This window comes from Nicotiana sylvestris, chromosome 8, assembly GCF_000393655.2.
Source record: "Nicotiana sylvestris chromosome 8, ASM39365v2, whole genome shotgun sequence".
Lineage (NCBI taxonomy): Eukaryota > Viridiplantae > Streptophyta > Magnoliopsida > Solanales > Solanaceae > Nicotiana > Nicotiana sylvestris.
Genome location: NC_091064.1, coordinates 72,532,671 through 72,541,717, shown reverse-complemented (window position 1 = coordinate 72,541,717; position 9,047 = coordinate 72,532,671). Strand labels below are relative to the sequence as shown.

Below are 9,047 nucleotides of genomic sequence, written 5' to 3'. Positions count from 1 at the left end.
CAGTAGTCTCCACCGTGGCAAATATGGCATTCTATGGAATGCATTGAACTTTGTTAAAGCACTAGACATAACTAATCTTAAGGTGAAGTTAAAGAAGAGAGAATGAAAGAGAAATTAAAGAAGACAAGCTTCGATTCTTCGAGATGTATTTTACGTTACTTTGGTTCTAGACTCATTGAAAACTGTCTCAAGTGTGGCTCTTTCAACTTTAAGATTACCTTTAGGAGACAGATCATTAAGACTTCTTTTGTGCTGCAGAACAATTGAATAGTATATTCCAACTTAGGGTATAACTGGAAATAAATTTTGATTTTCCCAAAAAATCAAGAAAAAGTTCAATAGGACAAAAACCGAAAACATTAGTATATTTCTGAAAGTAGTAAGCAAAAACATCCTGATAAGCAGTTAATTGACAAAGGGAAAATAAATAGAATAAACTGTAAGTAATCACTGTCACATGCAAATAAGTTATAATATTCGACCACAGAATATTTTTGCAGGGATTGGGTCATTTTGGATTCTAATCCCTTGGAATTACATCTGTATTCTGGTATGATCAATTTGCTTGAACATAAAAATGGTGAAAACCGAGTAACATCTAAGTCGAATACCTCTTAGACTAATAATAGACGGGTCAAAACAAGAACTAATAAATTAAACATGACTCATCCTTTTTCTGGAAAATAAGTATCCTGATTTCTCTAAAGCTCCGGCTCAGTATCCCACAAGACTGGTGTTTCATGTAGCTACCCAATCTTCCAGATTTATTTAGTTTTGTAAACCAATTTCATTTGCCGCTGAGACCATGAATTGTTAAAAAAGAACACTCTGTCCGTCTCATTTGGTGCAGATTGATTAGATGGACTGCGGGGCATTGAGGAAAACTAAAAGCTTGTTCCAATCACAGTCCTCCATGTTTTGTGACATAATAGCACCTCCCACGGCCACGGCCACGGCCAAAAGAACAAGGGCAAATCCTTTCAGACATCCATGTCCATGAGACAGCCTTGATAGCAAAATTTTACAGTACTTATCTGCATCTCTGAAGTGTGACCGGTGAGCATCCACTGCACCAGTTAATGATTTCTCATTCTACAAGCAAAACAAGAAGGAAAAAAAGTCACCTTTGAGAGGTAAGAAATCTCCCAAGAACGGAAATTTTGACTTGGATCAGTTTGAAGCAAATGTAAACTAGCAACAACTGTGGCAAGCAGATGTAACCCCACACACCCGCCAACCCGCCAGAATATAAAACAACAATCAACTGACCACTGTTAGATGTACCATGATTCTGAAATTGCTGGGACTAAGAGTCTGTTTGGCCAAGCTTCTGGAAAGCCAAAAGCGGACTAAAAAAAGCACTTTTTTGAAATTTGAGGTGTTTGGCCAGAACAGAAAAGTGCTTTTGAGCATCAGCAGAAGTTGAATCTTTTGGAAAGAAACTACAAATTCTGGCTTTTTCAAAGAAGCATAAACAGAAAATTAATTTTTTCAAGACAAAAATATCCTTACCATGAATTTATTCTTTTTAAATATCCCTCAAAAATTAACCTTTTCCCTTCTTTTTTTTGTTGTTTCTACCATCCTTCTCTTTTTTATTTCAGCATATTTGTATTTTCCTTCTCCTATCCCCTTTGGAATAGTTTTTCTACTATATAAATCTTTTTTTTTAAATTCTATTGTTTCTTCTTTTCTTCGTCTCTCATTCCTCTTTGAAATAAATTATAAGGCTAATCACTAGATTCAAGCATATATAACAGTTGAAAGAATGCAATACTACCTAATAGATAGTGTTTTTTATATTTATTTAAAAAATTAATTAAATTCTTTTACAATAAATATTTAAATTTCGTTTTCTTTTAAATAATATTAATTGTAAAATTAACATTGATACATTTTTATTTTTGTAATTTGACACTCAAAAGTACTTTTGGGAGGACTCACCAAACACAATTTGCATATTAAATATTGCAAAAAGAACTTAATGAATTGGCCAAACACAAACTGATATTCTCCAAAAGCACTGTTTCGAAAAGCATTTTTGAACAAAAGTACTTCTCAAAATAAGCAGTTTTAAGAAGCTTAGCCAAACCGGCTCTAAGTAGGACAAAGGTTGCTAGGACAGAAAAGCTATAACTACGAACACAATTTGCATATTAAATATTGCAAAAAGAACTTAATGAATTGGCCAAACACAAACTGATATTCTCCAAAAGCACTGTTTCGAAAAGCATTTTTGAACAAAAGTACTTCTCAAAATAAGCAGTTTTAAGAAGCTTAGCCAAACCGGCTTATAAGTAGGACAAAGGTTGCTAGGACAGAAAAGCTATAACTACGAAGACCTCCCCCCCCCACCACCACCACCACCACCACAACCCAAGTAGGATTCAAACCCCCTGCCCAAGAAAAATGAAAGCGAAAAATGAAACAACAGAATACAGACTACCTTTTGTCTGAAGCTCTTGACAGTCTCCTTCAAAGCTTCAAGAGAAGACTGTCTACTAGATAACTCCTTCCACTCCTCGTTGAGCTTTCTCAACACTGCAACACTTGCTTCTATGTTATCCAGGTAAATCTTGTCCTGTTCAGAAAAAATGGAGACAAAATAACTGGATAAGAAAAATAAGAAAAACTTCACTCATATATTCTGTAAAAATTACTATGAATAAGATTTAACAAAGAGCAAAGTGTTTGTATAGTTCGTACCCACTGCTTGTAACAGTCAGCGCTCTGGGTCAAACACCAGTTGAATATGTTAGTTGCCTCTCGAGATAGTTTTGGATTGCCTGCGGAAGAGCCAAGGTAAACCTTGCATATCAGCCAATCTACAATCTAAAAATCACATAGATGAACCTAGGGGTGCCAAATGAGCAGGTTGGGCTGATTTTGGGCGGGTCTAAATGGGATGAGTCAATAAATGGGCGGATCAATAACCCGCCCAAAAGTAACTTGGGTTGAGATGCGCTGGGTCAAGTTGGGCTAAAATTTGGGTCATAGCCCAACTGCCCAACTCTGACCAAGCTTTAATTAACATGTATTATTTTCTTATGAATTACTTAATTGTCAAATGAGACATTTTTTCTTTTGTTTATGGTCATATATAGCATATCAAAGAAAAAATATTTTAAAGATATTTTAGCAAAGTTACTCATGGATCAATTTGGGCTGAGAAGGGTTGAGAAGGGTTGGGTCAAGATGGGCTGAGTTCAACAAATTGGCAGGTCAATGATCAGCCTAACCTTGGGCTGGTAGGGCGGATCAAATTGTTTTGGCTCAAATTGCCACTCGTAGATGAACCGAACCAGACAAAAGAGTTCAAGAAAAAGATACCTTCTGCAACTGCTTTCACGGCTAGTGAAAGTATCTGTTGTGAAACTTGCTTCATTGCTTTGCTTCCTGGGGAACCAGCAAGGGCAACCTCCTTGAGGATGGGATATACTGCCTCAAATCTTTCAGTAGCCTGAGAATAGAAATAACTAAGACATTAGAGAACAAAAATCCGACCACTACTAATGGAAACAGAAGTCAGAGAAACGTTCAATCACACCTTGACTCGCGCAGAGGGAGCTGGGAAGGTCACCCGTAGAAGCAGGTCAAGGGATGAAGGTGGTATCAGACGCTCTCCCTTCCTAACAGCCCCATTTACTAAAATTGTACGAGCTTTTGGTGCAGAGAGAATCCTGAACCACAAAGATATAATTCAAGAAGCTTGTATCAAGTGAATGCAGACGAAAATGCAACCAAGAGGTGCAATCAAAAGTGACAGACCTTTCTACCAACTGCATAATCAAGTCCCTGGTCTGTGGATTAGAACCTGATTTCCCTCCAACTAAAGGCAAGGTATGATGCGCCCACAAGTACAATCCAACACAGAGATCTCCCTGACAGGCCTTTACCAGAGTATTACTTGTTACCGTTAGAAGGCCAATATAAGGTGGAGAATAAACAAACAGTAGTTCTGTTAAAAAATGTAGCTCTGTCTAACCTGGACTATCATCCATGCAATGACTGAAAGTTTGTCTTGCCCTTGATACTTTGGGCTTTCCCGAAGAGTCGGCAGTACGTTGATCAAAACATCAGGCTTCCGTCGTAGTACCATTGCCAACGCCAGAAACATGGCAACCTGCAATTTAGTAATTTGTAGCACAACTATCAGCGCATGACGCAGTGCAGTGTTTTGTATAGCGAGAGGCGGCAAAAAGCAACGAGCGCCCACTTCACTGAGGCGAGAGGCGAGAAGCGAAGCGCTCCCCTTTTTGAAGTGAAGCGACAATTAATGCAAATATATATATCAAATTTGCATATATAAATAACCAAAAACTCAAATTTGCATATAATTAAGTTAATATGCAATTAATTGTATACTAAAACTGGAAAAATGCAGGTAAAACAAAAAAAACTGAGCAATAAAAGGTGCAAATCAATTGAGCAAAAAACTCCACAAACAGCCAAAAATCAGTTGCAAAAAGTCGGAAATCAGCTGCTGCTGGAAAAAGAGAAGAAAGAAAGAAGAAAATAGAAGAATAACAAGAAGAAGAAAAAACAGAAGAAAAGAGCAGTTTGCTGCCGGAGATGCTGCCGGAAAATTGAGACAGCTTGAAAAAGAAAAGAAAAGAAGAAGAAAACTGGTCGAAGAAGAAAGGAGAAGAAGGAGAACACTACCTGGTGTTTGCTTTGTTTGTGGGTGAAGAGGAAACCAAACCCTAACTTGCGTTTGCTGTGCGAATAGAAGAAAAAACTCTGTTTTAAATTTCTTTTTTTTTCAAAAAGTGTCGCAATAGGTCGCCTCTCGCCTCTCAGCGCTTCTTGCCTTCCAGGGAGAAGCGCGCGCCTTTTCTAAAACGAGACGCAACAGACAAAAATAGCGACCCAGCCTCGCTTCGCATCGCCATTAGCGACGTAGCGCTCGCTATTTACAACACTGATGCAGTGTTGTCAAGAAAAGCTCTAAAAACCACTCTGGGTCTATTGGGGCTTCAAGCGCAAAGCGCATGAAGTGTCCGTTTTTGTGAAAAAGGCACAATGAAGGGAAAAAAGCAATATAAACGTAATTCAAGAAAAATGAAAAAAGCTCATTCATAATGTTTTCCTTAACAGCTAGTGCACTTGTTTGCCGATTATATTTGTTGTTTATTACCGCTCGATTTAAGATAGAACTCATGCGCAGTAAGGCGCACACCTTAGTACCTTGTATACAGTGAAATGCAACTTAAGTGACACGAAGCGCCCTCCTTGAGATTTTCTGAGCTTCAGGGCTTAAGCGTTAAATGAGCCTTTGATAACACTGCATGATGTTTAAGTTTTTAAGAGGAAATCGTCCGAGGAAGTCGAGATATCATGCAAACAAAGCATGACATGGCAATTGGGTTGATTACAACAATAATGCCGAAGAAATTGTACTTGGTTATTGTGAGTGTGTTGTCATGCTAATCTTAGCTAAGAGTTATTTAAGTTCAACGATAATGTAGAATCAGGACATGTCTTAGTCTTGGCATCAACAAATAATTTAACTTACTTAAGTTCAACTAAAATGTCAAATCGGGACATGGCTTAATCTTGGTATCAATTAAGCCATGCCCCATCAATCTAAAAACTAGCTTGCAGTTATTCTTTCATTTTCGACTCGAGTGCTTGGTTTGATCAATTTCATCCTTACGTGACCTTATCTCAATCGAGAAATATGCTCAAGTGATACTGATAAGATCAACATGTCAGATAAAATCCAAAAAGGAAGGATGAACTAAAGAAGTAGATAAAAGAAATTACTTGTGTCACCATGACTAAAATTATATGACTTTGAGAATAACATCCACATTTTTAATGCAAAGTAATTTTATCCTCTCCTTCACCCCATTTGGCATCTTCCTAACTCTAAAACCTAATAGTGAATACAGAAAAGATGCAATATTCCTAGTACTTCTCACCAAACCGATTTACTCTTTCCCTCTTCCCTTTCCTCTCAGGATTTCCTTCTTTCATCTTTACCTTTTGCTACTTAATCCCAGAAGACGCAAACAAAAAAAATAGATACATCCCCTTCTGAATGCCTGAAGGCTTCTGCTTTTATGAACAGACACATAAACACACAGAGAACTCATCATGCACAAACTGGAAGAAAATCTTTAGAGATACCTGAGATTTTGACGACGTTTGTTGACCGCCTTTCTTTGAGCCCTTAGAACCTCCTAGTTGGGTTGCCAAGTCTACAACAATACTGTCCAATGCCCACAACACAAATGATCCAAGAGCCTCGTAAGAACGTTGGTTGATCCAATCCACTGAAGTCTTATAAACTGGTTCAGGAAGATGTGAGAGAGGAACCTGTTTGTTGTAAATTAAGTTATTACTCTTCCAGCCACGTATGGTGCCAACTAGATAATTGAAAGCAACTATCACTCTATGCACAATATTTAAAACTGCATATCTAAAGACGCAGAAAAACATATAGTTTTCATCACATCATACACCAATTATGTAGCCAGTACCATCCATAGAGAGTGCAAAAAAAGTCATTGATTAAGGAGCAGCAAAGCACATTTGCTATCTATCATGTATTGGGTGTAGATTTAAGGGAGAGATTCAAGCCCTTCACTGACAACTAGATGACCAACAAAGAAAGCTTAAATGTAAGCTGAGGTCCCCGCATAGAGGTACATCAAGAATGCCAATGGAACCTAGCTGGTTTTACATGAATGAATGACAAAAAAAGCACATCATCAAAATCTTAAAGCAGAAAAGAGGAATAATTATAGAAAATTTGTAAGTGCAGCCAAATTTCTGTCATAGATGAAATGAAAGGTTATAATCATCATATTGAAAGCACGAAAGCATAATCACAGTCAGAAACTTCATGAGGAATAATATGGCACTTCACTTGGTAACATAGAGCTCAAAGACAAAAAATTTCAGGGACCAGTGACAAAAGAAATCAAAAGCCTATAGTGTTAAATATATAAATGATCAACAACTTGGTAAATTCAATGGAATGCTATGCCAAATGTTACAAATTAATACTCCCTCCATTTCATTTTACGTGTCTTAATTTGACTTACCACGTAGGTTTAAGGGAGTAAGAACTTTTGAATCTTGGGTCTTATTAAACTAAGATGTATAACATACTCAAAATGCCATTTAAATCTTGTGGTTTTAAACATGCCATGTCATGCCTACAAGAAAGTGTTGTTAAGGGTAAAATCGAAATGTTAGAATTAAAGAGTTACTAAATATAGGCATTCTCTTTAAAAAGTTTAATAAAGAAAAGTAAAACACAGAAACTGAAATAGAGGGAGTACTTTGTTTTTTCCACAGCACCTTGTGACTAGGCGTGGAGTTTATGATATTACAATTTTCTTAATAATGGTGGCACCCTGGCAATGTTGCCAGTAACTCGTTATATCCATACTTGCATCCTCCCACTCCCACTAGTACAGGTATCAACAAATCTAATCCACAAAGGCTTTGGCAGATTGAAGGAAATCACCCAACTTTTTGCTTATGCTAGAATTCAAACCCTGGTCTCTCATGGTCTTCATTCCAATTTCATTGACAGTTATGTCACACCTTTTGAATGCAGCTTAAGATATTAGAACCAAATAAGTAGGTGTGGAAGAAAAATATTAAAGTAACACTAGAAAACTTAAATTAGATAAAAAAATTTAACATAAAGTCGGGTTTGATTAGTCATTTGAAGTCTTAAAGCTTGGAAAACTCGTATTAACTAAATTTTATTAGTGTCATAATTTCAAACATTTGGAGGCGTCCAAAATACAAAGAGGCGGAGAGAACAAAGCAAGCATTTCAATGTATATCAGCAATTCTAAGTAGTATCTCATACATCACAATGCATATCCAAACATCTATTCAAGACACCAACTTAGCAACTTGGCGGGAAAAAAACAGCTGTTTCTTGCCAAAGTTCTCAAATTTGATCATGAACTTCAAAAATCGATGAAACTCACATCTGCAATTTTACTGATTGGAGACTCCCTGAACAATTTCAACCACGGAAATTGTGAACCAGCCACCGCAGCAAATGCACGTCCAAAGTAATCCGCAAATCGCATCAACTGTATTTCTTGCTGAGATTCATACGAAACCTTCAAGTAAAGACATCCAAAAAAATCAACACGTGGCTTTTATGAACGGAAAAACGAAACCATGCACAAATAGATCTTTCCCCTTACAGTCACATCAGCGAGAAAAGCAGCTAGATCAGCTGCATCGATCTTCACAGCGGCTTCAGCCACAGTTACTTTTGGCTTCTTCGGCTTTTTCACCTTCTCCTTCTTCTTCTCCTCCACCGCACCATTCTCCGCACCACGTCTACCACCTTCCGCATCGCTATCCTCATTTTCATCGTCCGACCGGTGTTTCAGCCCCAATCTAACCGGAGCATCGTCAACGCCGTACATCGCAGCCGTCTGTTCCGCAATTCTCTTGCGGCGTTCATCGGAATGCTTCTCGAGCGACTGAAACACATTATCGGCGCCTGGAACGACAGATCCGTTGGCAATTACTTTGCCGGAATCCGACGGTTTTGCCTGCTTTTTCTTCTGCTTTTTCGCGTATGTAACCTTTTGCCATCCGTGAGTGGTGTCGATTGGTCCGGAGTGATTTGATTCGAATGCAATCGATTTCTCTGCCATGATTTTCTGTTAGGGTAGGGTGCCGGAGAAAGAGAAACGGGAAAAAATAAATAGATCGGAATTTGGGGAAGAGAGAAAGAAAAGTTTGGTCGGAGACTATATAATGGAGTTTTCTCAGTAACGGGTTCCGTGTTTAAGAAAATTACGGAATGCCATTTTTGGAATATGCAAGCAACAACAACAACGCCCGTATAATCTCACAAGTGGGGTCTGGGGAAGGTAATATGTACGCAGACCTTACCCCTACCCGAGGAGCAAAGACGTTGTTTCCAAGAGATCCTCGACTCAAGAAAGCAACAAGAGACGATATATTAGTACCATCAATAGAATCATAATAAAATAACAGCAATATAAAAAATACGAATTAGATAGAAGGTATAATAATAACCCGCAGCAAAAGCC

General features: G+C 37.9%; 1 protein-coding gene across 1 annotated transcript; it reads right to left on the bottom strand.

Moving 5' to 3' along the window:
- Window positions 1-409: 409 nt before the first annotated feature.
- Window positions 410-8,744, bottom strand: LOC104230414 (uncharacterized). Its single transcript, XM_009783213.2, has 10 exons — window positions 8,184-8,744; window positions 7,959-8,096; window positions 6,133-6,321; window positions 3,986-4,123; window positions 3,769-3,890; window positions 3,548-3,680; window positions 3,331-3,460; window positions 2,707-2,786; window positions 2,447-2,581; window positions 410-1,092 (listed from the first exon to the last, which is right to left on the bottom strand). Exons 1-10 carry the CDS (start codon window positions 8,643-8,645, stop codon window positions 856-858), a joined length of 1,764 nt encoding a protein of 587 aa, XP_009781515.1. The 5' UTR covers window positions 8,646-8,744; the 3' UTR covers window positions 410-855.
- Window positions 8,745-9,047: the final 303 nt, after the last annotated feature.

Excerpts from the sequence above, each read along its gene's own strand:
- LOC104230414 (XM_009783213.2), bottom strand. The coding sequence starts at position 8,645 with ATGGCAGAGAAATCGATTGCATTCGAATCAAATCACTCCGGACCAATC. Across the intron at positions 4,124-6,132 it reads AAACGTCGTCAAAATCTCAG|GTTGCCATGTTTCTGGCGTT; the intron begins GTATCTCTAAAG and ends ACTAAATTGCAG. Across the intron at positions 2,582-2,706 it reads CTGACTGTTACAAGCAGTGG|GACAAGATTTACCTGGATAA; the intron begins GTACGAACTATA and ends TTTTCTGAACAG.